This window comes from Ruditapes philippinarum, unplaced genomic scaffold, assembly GCF_026571515.1.
Source record: "Ruditapes philippinarum isolate M1 unplaced genomic scaffold, ASM2657151v2 ctg1790_1_1_1_1, whole genome shotgun sequence".
NCBI classification, from domain to species: domain Eukaryota; kingdom Metazoa; phylum Mollusca; class Bivalvia; order Venerida; family Veneridae; genus Ruditapes; species Ruditapes philippinarum.
The window spans coordinates 128,994-150,737 of NW_026860466.1; the positions used below are offsets into that span (position 1 = coordinate 128,994).

The window sequence follows — 21,744 nt, forward strand, 5'->3', positions numbered from 1 at the left end:
TACTAGGGGACTAAGCTCTTTCTATTACTTAGAAACACGAGATTAATCAGATTGACGAGTGTTTTGATTGTATCATAGTCAAACATATAAACACGTTCCCTGTTGTCACAATATGAAACCCCAGGAAAAAGTAACCAATGCACGAGCATCTGAATATGATATTTCTGTCGCTGTCCCTTTCTCTTCTGTCACAATATGTAAAGCCCAGCAAAAATGAGCCAATCAATGGGCATGCTCTGGAGTGCGGTTGACTAATACCTGCACCCCAGTTAACGCACAGTGCATCACTTACGAACTTTCGCTATATGTGTATGCAGTATTTCGATAATGCGGAAGTCAGTACGTGAGCATACACTTTGCCATATCTCGTTAAGTTACCGTTCAAGTTTCCAACGTGGTTGCTACGAAGCCTCAGGTGTACACTTAGGGTACATGGCCTTTAAAACGTATATATCAGTCAAACAACACACATAAACTACACATAGATGTTTTCCATATTAATATTTTGCATTTTCAAATGATAGTCAATCAAATATCTCAATATTCTTTCCCATTTGATATATTGTTTACATGTGACGACAGCTAGTTAGCAGGCAAACGCTGTGTGTAAGATTACTTCCGGTCAAGAAAATGCATTTGTTTACATTAAAACTCATATGTTTACCATAGCAACCATATATAAATAGAAAGATAATTATATAAGGATAATGAAAAAAATGTCAGTTTCTTGACAAAAAGTCGAATTGATTAATACAAAGTCTTAAGAATAGATCCATACTTTGAGTTCATTTAAAAGCGGAATAATTTGGTGGAATTTTAGACAGGGAAACATGAGTTAGCATTCGTGGTAAGGGAATATTGCCGACTGAAATCATGCAAGCAAGTTTGTAAGTGCAGTGCATGTATATGTATACGATTTAACTCAGGCACATTTAGAACAGAAAGGTCCCCAAACTATGATACAAGATATGTATCACCAAGACTATAAATATACCTTTATCAATCGTTATAGACAGAGGTTATCCAATTAATTTGATAGCAACCTTCCTATTCTATCATACAAAATAAAACACATTCATATCATATCGTGCAAATAGAATTGCACATTGACAAGCTTATTCTATAGCTGTCATAATAAATGAGCTGGGATAGATTTTTATTTCACCTACACACAAGATTCATCTTCACAAACCGATACAATTCGCCGCCGTGTTGCAAATTTAGAAGAATACATTAAATATATAGTTGGTCTGAATTCATCAACATCAATCAAAAGATGTATATTATAAACTTGAAGAGTTTTTTTTATTTTGTTTAAGGGAATTCATTTTTTTTCAGTCTTTTACAAGGACAAAACATCTTTTTTCTCAATAAAGCCTTCGGAAACTGTGTTTTTTATGCTACCTGTGACAAAACAAGTCATTATTATGCCAGCAGGCCAGCCTACACATTAATGCATGCAGTTTTTGTTTTTGTCTGATTTATTATACTACTTACCTCTCTTTTCTATTTTCTGTAATAAAATCCACTTTATATCTATTATGAGACTGTTACAATTTTGTTTGCAATGTGTAACTTATATTCTTTGTTCAATTCAGATTATTTCACATTGAAATACATTTGTTTAAATTTTCATTAACATCAGCATGAATCTTGAGGCATGCCGCTCTAAGAATGAATTCATTCTAGTCCCAGTTGACTTGAAAATTAAGTAAAATGAAACCTTAGAAAATGCGTAAAAATAATGACAATAAATATCCTTTTTAAGTCATTTATTATCATAACATTATATCAATTAATACATGAAATATTTATTTCTTTAATTTAAATAAACTCTATAAAAGAATAAAAAATAGCATCATGATTACAGTACAACCTGTGCAGTGAAACACCCTTTGGGAGAAACAATAATTGGTTGTTGCTAAGAATGAGAAGTGTTGTTATAGAGAGGTAAAATGTGTTGTGAATTGTTACTTTCGGTAGAAATGATTGAGGTGCTTTTAAGAGGTAGTTGGTCGTCAGATGGTCGTTCTGTAGAGTGTATACTGTATCAATTGCTTATTTACAATTAAACAGAAGTATAGAAAAATAAAAATAAAACAGATTTTTACTGGGATGATCCCTAATACATAATATTGCAATTAAATCTAAAGCAACTATTCCGTTTAGGATTGTACATTTGGATGATTTTGTTATATAAGTAAACTAAAGTATGATGAACAAGAACTTTTGTGGAATAGACAAGGTTTCATTTTATCGACATCAAAGATTTTATTGCAAAATAGCTTTCATTCAATTCTAGCCGTTGCATCGTTTTACAATCTCTTTTATTATATGATCTAATAATAGCTGCAATCTCATTGGTTCAAACAGTAGTCAACATAACAAATCATAAAATCATATTCACTGGGTGTATTATCATATTCACTGGATGAAATAGCCGAATTTTCCCAATCTAAAAATAGAATATGACACATACAGGAAAATAACCATACAGGAAGGCAATCGATTGCGCGTGCGTAAATCATATTCACTGGGTGAATATGATTTAGGCATGTACAATATATTGATTACCTATTTTTAATGTTAGGCTTTACTTTTTGTGTGCGTATTTTAATATTATGCTTATCATATAATAAAACAGTTACTGACTAATGACTCATTGAATATGATGTGATATTCACCGGCAAAAATGTCATACTGACCTCGTCTATCGCCTCGGTCAATATGTCATTTGCCGGTGAATATCACATCATATTCAATAACTCACTAGTCAATAATTGTAAAATGGCATGCTTCCATATAAAGCAATGAGAGTGCCATTATATATATTAATATATCTTAATTACCTTTCACAAGAAAAGTACTCTATATAAAAAAGTATAATACATATTATTAAAGTGTTCATCTGACACAAAATATAATTTAAAAAAGTCTATATAGCTTTGTGATTTGCATATATATTCGATTAAAACTTTCTGTGTATTTATATGCCGTGATACAGGTAATTCACAAGTGAAAGTGTCGTAATAACTTACTGTTAAAGGCCCATTATGCCCAATAAATACTATTTATTTTTATTTCTCAACAACATTTTTATTTATTTTTTTTGGTGTACTTTAATAATGATCAAAAAGTTACTCATTTGCGTATTAACTGAGCCCTTTATTTCTTCAATAAGTATAGTTTAAGTGACTTAGTATTTTTTTTTATCAAAATACTACTTTACATTCGCTTCTTTTATGACAATTTTAACATTCAGTGCTATTTTTGTAGGTGACAAGCATATTACATTAATACAAGGTTATATAAATCATGTTTTCCTTTTTTTAAAAGAAGAAACAAATATTTGTTTCAGGCATAATGTACCTTTAAATACTCAAAAGCTTAACAGTATAATTATGAATCCATACTAAAAACAAATATGAAACTTGTGCGATGAGAACAGATCTTTTAATCATCAGATAAGCAGTTTTCTATGTCAATTTCTGAGCATAGATAGAAAAAGGAAAACAAACTAGCCAAATATATTTCTTTCACATCACAGTACATGCTTTACTTCCTAAATCACCATGCAGTTCTGATAAAGAATACGTGTCGTCTGCTTTTGCCCCCGCGTCCGCATTTCTTTCAGATTCGTTATGAGAATTAACGCTCTCTGTTCGAATTTCGTCCATTCTACTATTATTAGAAACGCCTTTGACTGGCGTATTTGGTCCACTTTTCACATGTTCCCTTTCTAGCAAAGTTCTACGCCGGATAAGTCCAGGAGACGTAGAATTGTCATTTCTGTCATTTTTATCACCTATGTGATGAGCTAAAAAGGAGAACATCGAATGCTGTTTTTTCATAAACTTTCTTTTGTTCGTTGTATCATTTTTCGACGGAGTTTTTTCCGGACTAGACAAAACCTTCGCTGTTGCGTTCAAGTCAATGTTCTGTAACTCCTCTAAAAGCATTTCTAACTTTCTCTCACTCCGTGTTTTGTCTTCGAGTGAAAGAGCTAGTTGAGATTCGAGCTTTTTTATCTTCTTTTCCTTCATTTCAAGCTCGTCCCGTAACTCTGTTGCCTGAAAAGAAAATCGGGAAATCAATTGTTAACAATTAGTCCACAATGACAAAGATTTTTCTTAACCGGATGAACATGTCTCCCTGAATAATGTTGAACAAAAGGTCCTGATTTGTAACTTTGAATAGATATGAATATCTTTATTGTATATTGTTTTTTTTATCTATTTGCAAATCAGAGTCCAGGCCAATTGGATATTATACACGGGTTCACAGCCTTAACGCAAAATCGATTTAGTGAGAGAAATAGTCGCTTTGGGACCATCGTGGAATTATAAGTAATTATTTTCTGATATCTGCATATGTAACTTAATTTGCCAATAACGCAAACAATTAATATAAATCTCCTTCAAGGGGTAATCTAGCGTGAGCGTTAAATAAGGATCGCGTGTCATTAATAAGCATATACAACTAAATTACACCTGGAACATGATATTGCTTGAAATCAAATACTAGGTAAAAACGATAATATCTACATAACTATTATTACTTTATAATTATTCAAAAAGTAGATGAAACTTAAGCTTTAGGATTTAATAAAAAAAATGATTAAAAAAAAACCAATAAAATTTCTAGAATAAAAATCTGGAAAAGGGGTTATCCTTCGGAAGCATTTAAATATCAAAATTACATGAAAATTGCAGACTCGGAGAATGACGTTTTATATGAAAACGGTTTTATATAAAAAAAATGGAAAGAAATCGTTTAATCTTATAAATTTATACTTATCACAACCTCCTCCTCACAATTTATCCGAAAAGATAAAATAACGATAACTTTTCAAACAATTTCAAGATTTCTAAGGCAACAGGAATTGTGAAAAAATAACAAAGGAAGCAAAAACGTATGTTTACTGAAATAAACCATTTCAAACACTGAACTATTCAAAACATTTTCATGTTATTAAAGATAAAAGTACAAGCATAAACTTTTTAGAAAATGGACATATTTTGTAGTTGAGATAACCAGATAAAATTCCAAACTAACTATGAGAGAAATGGAAAACTGCTATTGTTTTTCAGAAAATTCGCTTCTTTAGAAGAAAAAAATGTATCTCTAGTGTATACAATTAAAGGTCCATCGTGCCTCAGAAATCATTTCTTTTTCTCAAAATATTTTGGTATCTTGTTACAATTTCATAAAAATATTCATTTGCCACCTAGATGTATCATCTTTTACTTTTTCTGCTCTGATGGCAATGGGTATAATCATAATGACTGAGTATTTTACATGGAAGTCAAAATACTACTCTGTTGACATTCCGCTACCTTTATGACACATTACTGCACATTCAGTGCAATTTTTTCAGGTGTTAACATTTCTAATGTTTGACATTTCTAAAGAATTTGAAAAAAAGGATTTCTGAGGCATAATGTGCCTTTAAAGATGTAGGGAGCGGTGGCCTTGTGATTAAGGTGTCTGTCTCTCAACCCAGAGATCATGGTTTCGAGCCCTTCTAGGGTCACGACCATGTTTATTCATAATGACACCAGTACTGGTTGGTTCCAGGAAGCGGACTCGAAAGTGATTAATATAAGTTGCAAGAACTTGTTTCGCCATCGAGCTTAAATAAATATGTTTAAACCAAAGATGTAGGCAAATATTTACATCTTTTTGAAGTCTGGAGATGACCATGTCTTTGGCAGTTATGGTAGCCGTTGAGGAGGCCACTTGTGTCCTATATCGTTGTATTGTAGTTTCTAACAAGGTTACTTTGTCTATCAAATGACGTCGAGCTAGCTGCCTGAAATAATTTCAAATACAAATACTTTATAACAGATCATTACATCAATATTTACCGACGGAACTAATTGTGAACAAACACTAGTCCTTAATAAGAACTGAAATAAATTTTATATTCTTGTGTGATTTGATGTTTTAACGAAAACAAAAAGATACATTCGGATTAAAATAAGAATTCGTATTCGGAGTAGTTTTTGTTAGATAAATATAGAAAAATCTATTGTTCAAAACACACAACTATGGTATGATGGCTGATTTGCGCCATTTGTGTTTTCGCTCCGCGCCAACCTCCCCCGCCGCTTTAAGTTTTATTTATTCAACTTCGCCCGCTTATTAGCGTGTTTTCGCTCCGCGCGCCCGCCATTTTAACTTGTTAATTCTCGACTTTTCGCTTGGCGGGGTCGCGGGGAGAAAACACGAATGGCACAAATCAGCCACCATACAAAACGCACTAATTATGTTAGGAATGGTCTGTAAGTAAGTATAGCCTTTCAATTTGTTATTCCATTGTGACATTTTGTTCACAATTATTACTTGGTCCATATAAAAATTCCTGTACTAAATGAGGCACAAATTGAGGTCAATATCTCGAGAGGAAGCTGACCTACTTACCAATTACGTCTTGCTTTACATGAGGTTTCTGGAGAGTTAATAAGATTACTTGTGAAACTTTCTGTTTGTTCTCCTGATGCTTCATCGGTCTTACTGATATCTGAATCGTCCATATTGTTTTCTGCTTTGTCTATAGATTCTTCTAGCTCCTGTTTTATAGTCAACAGGTCCTGTAAAACATCCGAGTAAATACAAATGAGCCGCGTCACGACAAAAACAACGTAATGCGTTTGCCCAGACCAGCCTGCGCATCTGCGCAGTCTGATCAGGATCCATGCTGTTCGCTATCAGTTTCTCTACTTGTAATAGGGTTTGTAAGCGAACAGCATGGATCCTGATCAGACTGCGCTGGTCGCAAAAGCATTATGTTGGTTTTGTCGTGACGCAGCACAAATGAGCCGCGTGTCACGACAAAAACAACGTAATGCGTTTGCGACCAGCATGGATCCAGACCAGCCTGCGCATCTGCGCAGTCTGATCAGGATCCATGCTGTTCGCTATCAGTTTCTCTACTTGTAATAGGGTTTGTAAGCGAACAGCATGGATCCTGATCAGATTGCGCTGGTCGCAAAAGCATTATGTTGGTTTGTCGTGACGCGGCTCAAATGAGTTTCTACTGTCAGAAATAGAAAATATGATGGCGTTCTTAGATACAGAAAAGCCCGTGTCGTGATGTGATGGTTATGTAAATGACAATGAAACTATGTTCGTCTCCCTGTTTGATCTTTTAACCGATTCTTTTAATGTTTGGTTAGATTAGATAGTTATCGATTAAATTTTCTATAGTGTGACACGTTTCCGTATACAAATGAGTGTGGAACTACAAAATTAGTCCTATCAAATAGGACTGACATGCAATTAAATTGACAAATTATCATTTACATGTATATGTATATATAAATGGTGTTGTTAAGAATTAGAAGTTGAGTAATTGGCATGATTATGTGTGACATATACCATAAATACCATACGATAACTTATGGTATGCTTATTGAGATATGCTACTTTTTAAAATCAAAATTAGGTCTTGTTCAACAGAAAGATCATAGTACATTCCTTTTCTAATTACATCAATGATGTTTTTACTTTCGGTCATTTCATATGCTAATGAATAAACATTTGCAACCTAAGCCTCCGAGTTAAGGTAATTATAAATTGGTATCGAATTCCAATTATTGGATGGCAAACTGAAATTAACTATTTATCACTGTTACTGGTGCATATTTGATGTTACTGAGGATGTAACAAAATTAAAGCGGCTTTCATCTTTTTTAAAGGTTAATTATGTTATTGTTGGATCGTTTCATATAATTGTCAAATCAAACAAATTTTAAAAAATTGCCGACGATAAAATAGATAAACAATAAGGACATCCTTGATACCTGTAATCTACCGGTCCGCTCGCTATATTAGAATAAAAATTCATTTCCCCATCTTCTATTTTTAGAAATGAACGTCACTAACGAGTTATAAATAACTCTCGAAACGCTGTTTTGGAGATGGCTTAATAGTGATATGAGTACTTTTTAAAGATAAAATTACGGAAATGCTTATTTTGAAACTACATAGAATTGATTATCCATCAGCAAATAGAAACTGAATGCCGCTTTAACCTTTAAACTCGGGAACTGAAAGACATTAATGATTGACCAGTGTAGAGCAAGAGTTTTAAAAATAGAAACTTAACAATTCTAAGAAATTTAGCAGGTTAATGGTTTAACATACATTGTAGTTATTTTTCCTTAACCATGTCAGACAGTTTGATAGATCTAAATATAACAGTTTGTTGACATTGTCCTTACTGCCACAGGAAACAATTCTTTCTCAATGTGTACAAATGTATTGAAAAAATAATGAATTAATGGTAGTAATAAAAATCGAAGCAACTTTTGTCTGGGAGTGGAGGAGTGAAGAAGAACTCCAATTAAACCATTTTGATTTTCAACCAATAAAAATCCAAACATTGTTGTATAGTACAATATAATCAATTTTCTGTACTTCTTATTTTATATGTAAACTGTAATAGGCGCATTTAGCCACATTCAGTCATATTCCGATTAAGTGTACTGACACATTTCATCACTTTTTCATCATTCTCTTTGTCTAATATAAACCTTTTATAAACACTTGCAAATGTGTCCAATACATTCCAATACATTCAATGTTCATAAAACACCACGCGTAATCGACTAAGCTATGTAAGTCTTGTCAAGTGTTTGAACCAAAGTACGTAAAAGCTGAGCTAGCTAGTAAAAATATTTGGCTTTATTGTCTAACAGTGAATGATTAACAAATTCAAACAAAAATAAAATGTTTCGAATATATTTTAATTCAGTATGATATCCTATGCAAAACAATTTAGTACCATATTACTGTCACGAAAAACTGATGCAATTCAGAATCATTCTCTGATCTTTTAACCATTATCTTAAACATATTTTAGACAAAAAGATTACTACAAAATTTTTACATACATGCTTTTTTTAAATCCTAACATCTCCAATCCACAGCAAGCATTACTGTAAAGCGTATAGTAGAATAATGATTTTTGCCAACGGAGAAAACTCTGTGCCAATAATGAGTAAATTAGCAGATAATGTTCTGCGACAAGGTGTTTAATCATTTTCTAGCCGCAAAGTAACTGTATGTAATATTACCTTATTCTTTTATTCATATGTGTTGTATGGGGGTTCAATAATTGGGTGTGTATTCGTTTCGTGACACGATATATTATATCGTATAAAACAACATCATCGTCACCATGAACACACAAGTATAACGTAAGCATTTATCGACTGGGGAAAAGAAAAAAAAAACAACCTTATTGTGAGGTTTTCTTTAATTAAATACTTGTACTTATTAGTATACACAGTTATGAATATTTTATTTGTTACAGCAAAGCAATTGTATACCGTACGTTAACTTTGGTACAGCCGTACTGTGTTTCTAGATTCTACAAAATATTTGTTCTCAGAAATGTTCCTTTTTTAAAAACGATGGGGATTTAGTGTAAAAATGAATTTTCACGAATGATTTCATTTTTGTAATTTAAGAATAAATTATGTTATTTACATAATCGTTTACTGTTTCCAGCGCTGTAACACCGCACTTTGGGGTCAAACGCACTTTGGGGTCCGACCCCAAAGTGCGTTAAACTTCGCACCGCACTTTGGGGTCCAACGCACTTTGTGGTCAAAATCGAGAAATTGGCCCCAAAGTGCGTTAATATGCTACATATCAACGCACTTTGGGTTCAAGATGTCTAAAGGTATCATCTGAGTTCTGCTTTAAATACTGCAGTACTGACTTATTTTTCTATCTGCGACATTGGAATATTTGAGGTGGAGTTCAAGATGGCGGTCATACTTTATGATGCTTAAGTGATAAAAGTTTCATTAATTTTACCACTTGAAATATCTAAAAAAAATGTGTTCATATAACAAAATTACGTTGGCATAAAAGTGACATTTGAATTTTTTTTTTGTTTTTTTTTGTATACATATTTTATTTTAGTTTTGCATACATACTTTTTTCAGTTTTGCATAACATATTTTGTTAGTTTTGCATTCATATTTAATTTTTGTTTTTCGTACATATTTTATTTTTGTTTTTCATACATAGTTTTAGCCAATCAAAACAGCCTTCAAACCTCATAACAACTCATAGTTTGAGTATAAAAAACTATCACAGCGGTTTGGTCACATTTCGGCCCATTTTTGGAATGCGACCCAGTCGTTTTCGGCCGGGCAAGTCTGGTTTCGGCCGACCCTTTTTCGGCCCATTTTTTATATTATATGTATTTTATATAATTATTGTTTTTTTATTATTATCTACTATTATATTAGTGTCTATTTGGAAAGGGCTGTTGATTGGGGATCAGTTATTATTCCATGATTATGCACCACTCAACCCTACCCCCTGAGAATTATGAAACTTAGGTCAATTCTTTAGCACATCCAGATAATGTGCAAAACTTATATGCCAGGTGTGCCGGCGCAAGGTCGGGGCCACACCTACAGGTCAAAGGATACACTTGGTTTCATGTCTGCTCCTTATTTCCGAAACCCCATGAAGGATTTTAAGGCACCTTGTGACAAATGTTAACCACATCGAGACCATATTCAAAACCTTTCTTTGGGATATTCCGTTCTGTCGCTCATTTACTTGATAACTTTTGATGCCATATTGAGCCACATTTTAAATATGCTGGGAATGAAATAAAATGCAGTTAATATTTTTTCCAAAGAACTATAACTATACTCTATTGCAATGTTCTGGTGAGACATCAAGGTTTTCGATCGGACTATAAATAGTGATTTTTACAAATAAATTATTAAGCTTATCAACTTAAGGGTTTTTGTAAGCTCCGTAACAACCGTTCGCCAGAGGCTTTTTATGGGAAATCTTTCATACTTCTTTAGAAAGAGCAAACACGAATTTTAAAATGTTATAAAGATGGTGGTATCTGAGAAATGTAAGACGCTTGTTACCTGAAAAAGTAGCGATAAATGTGAAATTATTTGTCATAAAAGAAGTCAAAACACTGTAGTATTTGACTTCCATATAAACTACTTTCACTATAACTGTACTCATCATTGCCAAAAAGCAACAGATGAAAAAGATGGTTCAGGTAATTGGCCAATGTGTATTTTTTTTTTGATAATATAGAAGAACATCAAAATAAAAAAGCTTTTAAGAAAAACAAATAAAAGCATAATGGGCCTTTAAAACGTTTTTTTTTACCCTCAGGGGGATCGATACCCAACAATCCCCTTTATACCCCCAGGGAGAATTTTTACATTATTCTGAAGCTTCGCTCTTAATGTGCGACTACCTAAATAGTTGATATTTTGAGTACTGTTTGTACGGACTACTACTTAAAGCCGCGTCTACACCTAGTCAAGTTTCACATATGTCACATTTAGCTAAATAAATGGCTCTTTCAACATATTATCACGCACAGTTTTTACTGAAATGTCTTACTAAGATTTCCCAGAATTTATACCTTTGTCTATGCTAAGACTATCATATTTCTATAAAATGTGTAAATAAATTTATAAAAAACGGGAAAATAATGCATTTAGCTAAAAACAAGGGAGTTAATGAAAGGTGTACATTCTTTTAAAATAAATGGAAAATTTGTGAAAAAATATTTTAAGCTTAATAATTGATACAAATTCTTTATTTGGTGATTTATTTGGTGAAAGTTCTTCACTTACTAATCAAGACCATTTAAATCCCTATTTATTCTACTATAATTCAGGGCACATGTTTGTGTCTATTTAATACGTTTACCATTGGCTTTGACTACAATATATTATTTAAAACATATTGAACATTAACTTTCTATGACCCCAAAGTGCGGTCGTTTGCCTGATGTTAAAAAATGCATATGTACCTGTTTAACGGACTTTGGGGTCGAAATTGGACCCCAAAGTGCGTAGCGCACTCTGGGGTCGGACCCCAAAGTACGTAACGCACTTTGGGGTCGGACCCCAAAGTGCGTTTGACCCCAAAGTGCGGTGTTACACAGCGCACTTACTTAACTGAATACGTGACATGAACAATTAAGAAGTCATTTTAACATGCTCGTAGATTGGTTAAATTTTTTTCTGGGGTTTTCATATTATGACGGCAGGGAAAGTATTTTAATTTTGCCTATGTAACAAAAGAGAAAGAACATCTAAACAATCAACTATCTGATTTCTCCTCGGGTGCTACGCTCCCTCATACAAATTAGATTTCCGCGTATTTCGACGCTCTTTCTGTTACTTTCTTCCTTAGATCATTGGACTTTAGTGACGCCGTTAACACATAAAATAGTTCGCACCTAATTACCGCAAAATTAAGACAGCTTCATAATTCATTGAACTTGTGTTTTTGTAATGAGAACAAACCAACTTCGATAACTATAAGTAACATAACTATGATCAATTCCTTTAAAGGCCCGTAATGCCCCAGAAATGGTTTTACTTTTATTTCTCAAGAACGTTTCAATTGTGTTGTACTCGATAACTATAAGTACCATAGCTATGATCAATTCCTTTAAAGGCCCATTATGCCCCAGTTTACTTTTATTTCTCAAGAACGTTTTAATTTTGTTGTACTTTCATAGTATCCAAAAAGTTGCTCAATGACGAGTTACCTGAACCATCTTTTTCATCTGTATTTTATTTATTTTTTATTTATTTATTTATTTTATTTTATTTTTATTTTATTTTATTTTTTTTTTGGGGGGGGGGGGGGCAATAAATACAGTTATAGTGAATTAGTATTTTGTGCGGACGTCAAAAAACTACTTTACTTACATTTTGCTACTTTTACATCCAGGTAACAAGCATCTAACATTCTCTAAAACACTTAAATACGAAGCTGTGTCAATGATGATAATTGCGTTGATGTTTGTGGTGAAGGTGGTGGTGATGATGATGATAATGATGATGATTATGATGATGATTTATGATGATGATGATTTATCTACATATGATGACGTTACTGTGATGATGAAAAGATTATGATAATAATAACACTAATTATGTTAAAAATGGGGTACGAGGGTGGGTCATTATGTAATGCAATATGGTACATAAATTTAACAAAAGAGCTCTATTAAATATTTTACAAGATTTCTATTTCAACCCTTTCGAAATAATCTCCTTAAAAATACCAATTTTCAGACGTTTTATCTAATTTTCAAATGTTTCAACGTCCTCCTTATATGAATAAACTGTTGGATAGTTATGTCTCATCGGTATAAAACATTGCCTTTTCTATATGAGCCGCGTCACGACAAAACCAACATAGTGCGTTTGCGACCAGCATGGATCCAGACCGGCCTGCGCATCCGCGCAGTCTGATCAGGATCCATGCTGTTCGCTATCAGTTTCTCTACTTGGTATAGGGTTTGTAAGCGAACAGGTCTGGATCCATGCTGGTCGCAAACCCATTATGTTGGTTTTGTCGTGACGCGGCTCATATTGTGTTTACTTTCAAATAGACAAAATCTCGATTCACTATCTGTCTCGAAGGGACCTGATATACTTTTATACATTAATTACATTGTAAGTACTTACGTGGTTCAGGAATTCAACATCTTGTGAGCGTCTTTTGACCACATTTTGCCTTTTGTCAAGTAATGCCTCAGCCTCTTCGACCTTAGAAATATGTAGAAGAAAGAAATAGAAATAACATATAGAAGAAGAAAAAAAATATAAGAATAATTTCTATGATATTTCAGCGTATTGGTACCATGATTTTATATGAATTTTTTTATATCTTTCAAAGAACGTCGAATGAATACATGTCCGACAAAATATATAAGTACATTAAACGGTGCACTCGGTTGCACTCAGTAGGGTTATTTTGTTAAGTAAGTGAAATATGGCCTCAGTTTGAGCTTCAATCTTCATAGTTTCACAATATTTTACATATTATCCAATTTCTGGAAAAATGAAATACAACATGTACAAAGGAACCCTTGTGTAAAATGAAATTGCATATAAACAGAGAAAGAAAGAAAACAGGTTTTAAAAAAATGCATATTTTGCAAAATAGTATATATCATACACGGAAGGAAACTAACAAGCACGTATGTTATTAGTTATCATGATTTTTGACATGTTATATGAATGACCTAGTATATAAACGGCTGTTGCATATATTCATACGGCCAACTGTCAAGAATTGTTAACAAATATAACAAAAGACCTTAGATAAAACAAGAGCTGTCGGTAGGACAGCAACGCTCGACTATTCTTAGTGCTTGATAGTAATAAATGCTTGATACAGTTACCTTCTCCTGTTTACAGGTTGGGGTCATGATGGTGAACAAGTGTGCAAAGTTTCAAAGCCATATGTCAATGGACTTTGAAATTATTGAACTATTACAAAAACTTTAACGTAAATTCTAAGTCGAAAAAGGGGCATAATTCTGTCATAATGCTTGATAGAGTTACCTCCTCCTGTTTACAGGTTGGGGTCATGATGGTGAACAAGTGTGCAAAGTTTCAAAGCCATATGTCTATGGACTTTAAAAATATTTGAACTATTACAAAAACTTTAACGTAAATTCTAAGTCGAATAAGGGGCATAATTCTGTCAAAATGCTTGATAGAGTTACCTCCTCGTGTTTACAGGTTGGGGTCATGATGGTGAACAAGTGTGCAAAGTTTCAAAGCCATATGTCTATGGACTTTGAAAATATTTGAACTATTACAAAAACTTTAACGTAAATTCTAAGTCGAAAGGGGGCATAATTCTGTCAAAATGCTTGATAGAGTTACCTCCTCCTGTCTACAGGTTTGGGTCATGATGGTGAACAAGTGTGCAAAGTTTCAAAGCCATATGTCAATGGACTTTGAAAATATTTGAACTATTACAAAAACTTTAACATAAGTGGTTACGCCGACGCCGACGCTCGGGTGACTACAATAGCTCTACTTATTCTTATCGAATAGTCGAGCTAAAAATTGAAATGGCTTCATAAATTGACGTCAGTCATGTTTATCCAATACAAAGTGATGTTACAAACATGCAAAATGATAAATAACCAATGACATAATACATTTTCCATAATAACATAGATTTAATATATACACGGTATACAATCAATTTTGTACTTCCCCTATTATCCAATCTTAGCGTGTAACAGTATTTAAATATTCAAAAGAACTAATATGTTATGTTATGTTGTTTTGCCGATTCGAAGATGAGCTTTTACATACATTCTTGCATATTCTATTACGTACATTGATTAGGCACAATGACGACATCAAACATGTATAGTCGGCATACATTTGATATTAATGACCTCTATATTACCCCACAGGAGACCGTTTGTAACTGTACAATTATTTTATAACATATCATCACATTACCAAAGTGTTAGTGATAATCTACACACGTCATAAATAAGTTATTTCTTAGTCGTGAACATGGGCTTGTCTATAATAGATACTTTATGCACTAACACATTGATATTCAACAAAGTTGCAATAGTAATATTATTGCATTTCCTAATGTCATAATTTCCGTCCAGTCATTGCATTATATTGTTAATATAAAAGTACAAAACCTATTTGTTAGAATTCCAATGAAAACCGTAATTTCATACCTTTTTTAGAAAAAAAATAAATAATATGTTCTCAATAAATACGAAATATTATGTTATTTAAGCTACAGTCTCACTTACATCCCGGCAGAGCCCCGGTAAACGTCCGGGGTGATCCGGGAACGACCGGGGTACTACCGGGAACAACCGGGGTACATCCGTAACTCTGCCGGCAACGTCCTGGATGATCCGGGTTGATCCGGGAACATCCGGGATTCGACCTCGGATGGAATAAAATATTTAATATCACCGGGGTGGTCCGGGATGATCCGGGAAGGTATAGCTTTCCCGGCTTCATCCTTAGCTCTGCCGGGAACGACCGGGGTTATACCGGGAAAGCACCGTAGCTCTGCCGGCACAAACCGGGGATGATCCGGGGTCTGATATAGCCGGTAGAGCTACGGTAGAGCTACGGTAGAGCCCCGGTATATGCCGGCAGAGCCCCGGTAACTACAGGCAGAGCCCCGGAGGATAAAGGTAGAGCTACGGTTGATCCCGGTAGAGCCCCGGCAAAGCCCGGATCATTTCAAGAGAATAACGACAATTTGCGATGATTGCACTTGTTTGTATTAAAAGCCTTCCCATTTCCCTTCTATCCAGTATGGCATAAGGATTTTTCAGAAAATCATCATGAATTACTATTCCGAAACAATAGATATTATATTAAATAAAAATTATGTATCAATGTTATCATTTTCGGGCGTTTTCAATCCACCGGGACTCTGCCTGGGTCAACCGGGGCTCTTCCGGCGTCATCCGGGAACGACCGGGGAAGCACCGGCATGAACCGTAGCTTCACCTGGGCTCTGCCTGGATGATCCGGAGCGCATCCTGGGTGGTTAGTAGGGAACTACCGTAGTGCTGCCGGGGTAAGTGTGACCGCAACAATAATTTCATCCCGGATCGTCCCGGATCATCCCGGTAACTTACCGGGATAGTCCTGGGCTCTGCCGGGAGTAAGTGAGACCGAGGCTTTATTATATACTTATAATATTTATCTCTGAAATACGAGCAAATAATGAAGAGCAAATACTATGTTAGTGACATATACGGCAAATGAAGGTACATGTTTATAATAAATGCTAAAACGGATAAAATGGAAATGTAATAATTATTTATATCAAAAGTTGAAAATGCATTTATTTAAATGTATTGCATTCGATAACTTGCGTTCATTAATCGATCTAATATGCAAGTACTTTGTCGACTAAAAGATTGGTAACCGACAATCAGAATCTTAATAAGAATGAACGTTTAGCAAATTTCTGCGTAATTATTGTTACATAGCTCTCGCTATTTTGCAATTAAAGAAGCTTTAAAAAATGTTATCTTTTTTTTATTTTTCAAAAGCTGTTGACATCTCAATTCCAATTTTCAAACAAGAGCCCGGTTTGAGCCGGGTGATGCTCCCCGAATAGGTTTTGGACACAGGAAAGTACACCTCTTGTAGTTTCAGAGTTATGTCCCTGGAGAAGTTTAAAGTGCAATAATTCCAAAATTAGGCAAGGCAGAGTTACTGTTCTTTGCACTGCACTTCTAATCAATGTGATCTATCAACCTACAAAGTTTCTTGATGATATCTCTTATGATTTCCGAGTTATGTCCCGGACAACTTCAAAAAGTAAAAAAAAAAACAAAGGGCAATAACTCCAGAATTAGGCAAGGCAGAGTTATGATTCTTGTGCACTGCACATCTACCCATTGAGATATATCTACCTACAAAGTTTCATGTTGATATCTCTTATAGTTTTACAGCTATGTCCTGGACAAGATTTTTTCTAAAAGGGGAGATAATTAATAAATGAGGCTTAACAGAGTTATAGTTCTTTTGCACTGCACCTCTACTCAATGAGATCTATCTACCTACAATTTTTCATCTTGATATCTCTTATAGTTTTAGAGTTATGTTCCGGACAAAGTTCAGAGTGTTAAAATTAACAAAGGGCAATAACTCCAAAATTAGGACAAAAAGAGTTATTGTTCTTATGCACTGCACATCTTCCCATTGAGATCTATTCACCTACAAAGTTTCATGTTGATATCTCTTATAGTTTTTGAGTTATGCCCCGGACAAGATTTTTCTATAAGGGGAGATAATTCAAAAACCGGGCAAAATAGAGTTATGATTCTTTGACACTGCACTCCCCCTCATTGCCCTCTACCACTGTATGAAGTTTCAACAAATTATCTCCAAGAGTTTTCAAGTTATCTCCGGACAAGACAACGGACGGACAGACAGACGGACAAGGCGCCGACTATATGCTCCCCCGAAATTTTTTGGGGAGCATAAAAAGTTACTCATTGCCCATACAGCTGAGTTATGTTTTACTTTTATTGCGTTTTTTTCAATTGGTATTTCCGCTTCCGCTAAATAAAACAGTATTGTCACATAAACAAAATATGCTAGAAATTTTAAAAGCATTTCCGTCCGAAAATGATTACAATGCAAAGATACATATGTCCTAACATCTTAAGACCATTTAAAGTATTTTTATCTATTCCTTGTTCTTGGCTATAAAACAATATATATTAGATTTGTAGAAAATTTAGATCTTATTCATTTTCTTACATGTCAGAATTTTCAACATTAACTTATAAAGAACAACGGCAGTTCAAATAATTTGTGCTGAATTTCACTTTCCACGCAAATTTTAATTACACATAATTTCAAAACGATTGAAATTATAAACAACTAAATTACATTAATATACATGTAGCACCAAGTGAAAATATCTTTGGCCTTAATATATGAGTCCATGTGAAAATTGAATTTCATCTTCCTCTAGAACATATATTCTGCTATCTTCAAACATGACCTTTCGTTCAGCACATAATTAAGCGCTGAATCCATCTTTGTTATTAAATTTCCATAGATTTTTACTTGTTGGAAATTAGAAAACAAAGTTATTTACGCCAAAACGAAAAGCAGCACTAATTAAAACACCACCAGTCGTTCATAAAATATTCCGCCTTAATGAAAGTAATCTTTATCATACAAGGCACGTGTTGTGAGATAGTAATTGTGGAGATAATTTTGACTTGTATTTAAGTAAAATACAGAAATAATACAACAACAAAAAAACATCTGCCATTTTCATTCTTCCGATCAAAGGATTTAAGCTTATATTCATAGAGCAGCTTGTATCCAGATTTTTAGATAAGATTTTATAGAAAATATTGGAGATATCCAGTATACAAATTAAGGTATATAATAAGTTAGTCAAAAGTATTAAATATGAACATTAATTACGAGTAACTAATAGTGCGTGTCAAGATATGAAGAAAAGCACTTACGCCTTTAGACATAGGTAAATCAGAGGATAAATTATACCAAATTTTGCATAAACGCGCAAATCATCACTAATCTTGTATTGTAAATATTTTTACTTTTCATGAGTTATTTAAATTGTTTCTTCATTTAAAAGCAATTGTTCACTAATATAAATAAGTTCTGAAGATTTGTATTGTTAATAAGTATTGCTTTCCAAGTATGTGTTCTTGAGGCGTATTGCTTTAAAAGTTAATGTTCAATATAAATCAGAAATATATATTATTTAATGAAATATGTATTGTAACATATTTATTTTACACTGTATGGTGCCTTAGTATCACAATGTTAAAAGTTTTGCGACATAAGAATGTCATTTCTTACATAAAAATGTCATTTCTTGTATTTCAAAATTGTTTTAATGTTTATTACGTCAGTAACAAAACTGAAATCTGGAGACATCGTACATGTTTCGGTTTAGATTAACTGAGAATGAATTCATTAAAAATGTTTTATGTCGCAAATCAATTACTTTAAAGAGAAAACTGTTATAAAATATTCATTAAATCGTAAATGAACAAAAACTATGTGTTATAATGGGTAACCCAATTTGCTACAATATCATCAATTTTAGTCCCGTTCTATTATTCCATAATGGATGACAATGATTATTGTAAGTTATGCGCATATGTGCACTATATGACCTTAGTAGCGTCCAATGTATTTCTTGTGGTTGTTGAAACAATATAGTATTTATACACTTCTGTTACATAATAAATGACAATAATATTACAATTAATTGTTGTTGATTTTGTTGTTTTGTAAATGTCAAGAAACTTTCACTTTGGTTCTAAAAAGCCATCTGATACATGATGCTATTGTTGAGCTATTATTATTCGCTGCAGGTTCTTGTGGTGGCTTGTATATCAATCACAGAATTTCACATATGGACAATTCTTTATATATCGTCATGTTGAAAGATTACCGAAACTGATCTTCGGTACATAAATTTAGCCGTGGTTCTAAGGCTAGCAAACGTTTCTGTTTAAATGTTCTCATGTACAAAAAACTGGCATTATACCGTAAGACTGGTATCATCATCAAAAATTGACGATGCTTGAATCGGTGATGATATAACACTCCTTTTAATGTAAATGAACGCTATCTCAAGTAATTATGCATAACTAATTGCTACTATAAACGATTCATGAAAAGGATGGGTCAAAATACCTCCCCCTTTCCCCTCCCAATTTTATGTTATGGCTATCTTGCCAAGTTTGTCTACTCATTTGGTCGTAAAATGATTTGGAATTAATAATGTTTACATGACCAAAACATGCTTTTGTACTAATTCGTATATTGTGATCTAATTATAATGATTCACTTAACTTGATTGCCTTTGGTTATCTTTATTACTCGGGATGATTATGTTATTGTTATTATTATTTTCACATCACTTAACAAATCATGCGATGATTACCACTAGTGACACACCTTATCCTAAATCGATCCTTAAGGACTAGTATATATTTTCAGTTGAGTTCAAGTTTTAAATACCGTTTAAAGGTGATTACGTCCACATGTACATTATCAAAAATATGATTTATGCCCCCTTGCATGTTCTCATGTAATTGATACTATACCTAATTGTTATCTTCATAATATGCTTTTAAATACGGGTTGAATTAACTTAGATTTTTGGTGATCTATGAGCGAGCTTTATAGAATTATTGTGAAAGGTACGGCAACCATATTCTTTAGAGTTTCAGCAGTTAAGTCCCTACATGTCCGTTGCCGATTACTTACCAATTTTAAGATTCAAAGATAGAATTTAGAAAGAGGATTATTTCGCTATCATATGATTAACTGTTTTACTAGACACTGAAACTTTCTTAACGTATTTTTATTAAAACACAAAAAGGAGTACATGCACATGATGATAATTTCTGCCATCAGTGCTTAAAAGGACTCCACTGAGGTTTTTTGACATGACGGAAATGGGAATAGTTTTTCAAGGTTAATGTTCAATGATGTAGGTCTAGACCAATAACTTGTGTGCAGAATTTCTCATCATTCGCTCACTTCGTTAATACTGCATACTTATTTTAGTTGTGATAAAATGATCCGAAATGTAAAAACACAAAATACGAATTTCAATTTATTTCTTAGTATTTTTCTTGGTTGTTTTTTGCACATCATATGTTTTAAGTACCCCGGCTGATCTATGTAAGAAACTCTTTTTTTAAAAAGCTTTTTAACCTCAGTGGAGTTCCATCAGGACATAACTTCGCCTAATTTATATGGTACATCATTACATGAATATCAATAACAAATTCAAAAATCCTTGTTAACTTGTCTTTAGAATAATGTAAGCTGACAATGTGATTTAATACAGGTATACCGTGTATATAAGTAATAGATATTCTTACATCTTTTTCATATTCTTTAAGTTTTTCTTGTCTTTTTGCGAGTAGTTCCTCTCTCTCCACAATTTGCTCCTCTTGGTCCAGAAGTTTCTGTTTCTGCTCTAGAATCTGCATGTTTTCTTTCAGAGATTTGAGTTCAGTTGTGTAGTCTTTATCTTCGGTAACATCAGGGGCCCTGTAATTATAAAATATATTTGTTCATGAAACTTCAAGATTGCCAAACAGAATGTCAAGCAGGTCTCTATTGTCCGGAGTTAAATAAGAAAAAAACTTGTTATTCGGTGTGTCACAGCGTGGGAAAATGTGCAATCCTAATTGGCCTTGAATACCACATCCGGCAGGGACAGAAAAGAAGACGGTTTCACAGCTCTGCTTGGGAATCTGACCGCTTGTTCTACCTTATCATCAGTGCTGTGCCGTTATAATGAATAATAGCTGAAGAAACTTCCAAGATATGTCACACAAGCTTATTTTGTTTAACTTAAAACATTGTGCTTAAATTCTGTATTATTATAAAT

At 33.4% G+C, this 21,744-nt stretch overlaps 1 protein-coding gene across 1 annotated transcript in view; it reads right to left on the reverse strand.

Moving 5' to 3' along the window:
- Positions 1-1,805: 1,805 nt before the first annotated feature.
- Positions 1,806-21,744, reverse strand: part of LOC132760184 (golgin subfamily A member 6-like protein 22) — a 75,648-nt gene continuing 55,709 nt past the window's right edge. The window contains exons 5-9 of the mRNA XM_060752098.1: positions 21,230-21,401; positions 13,497-13,577; positions 6,424-6,593; positions 5,677-5,812; positions 1,806-4,070 (exon numbers count right to left, since the gene is read on the reverse strand). Coding sequence (XP_060608081.1) covers positions 3,537-4,070; positions 5,677-5,812; positions 6,424-6,593; positions 13,497-13,577; positions 21,230-21,401 — 1,093 coding nt within the window. The 3' untranslated portion in view covers positions 1,806-3,536. The remainder of the gene's footprint in view (positions 4,071-5,676; positions 5,813-6,423; positions 6,594-13,496; positions 13,578-21,229; positions 21,402-21,744) is intronic.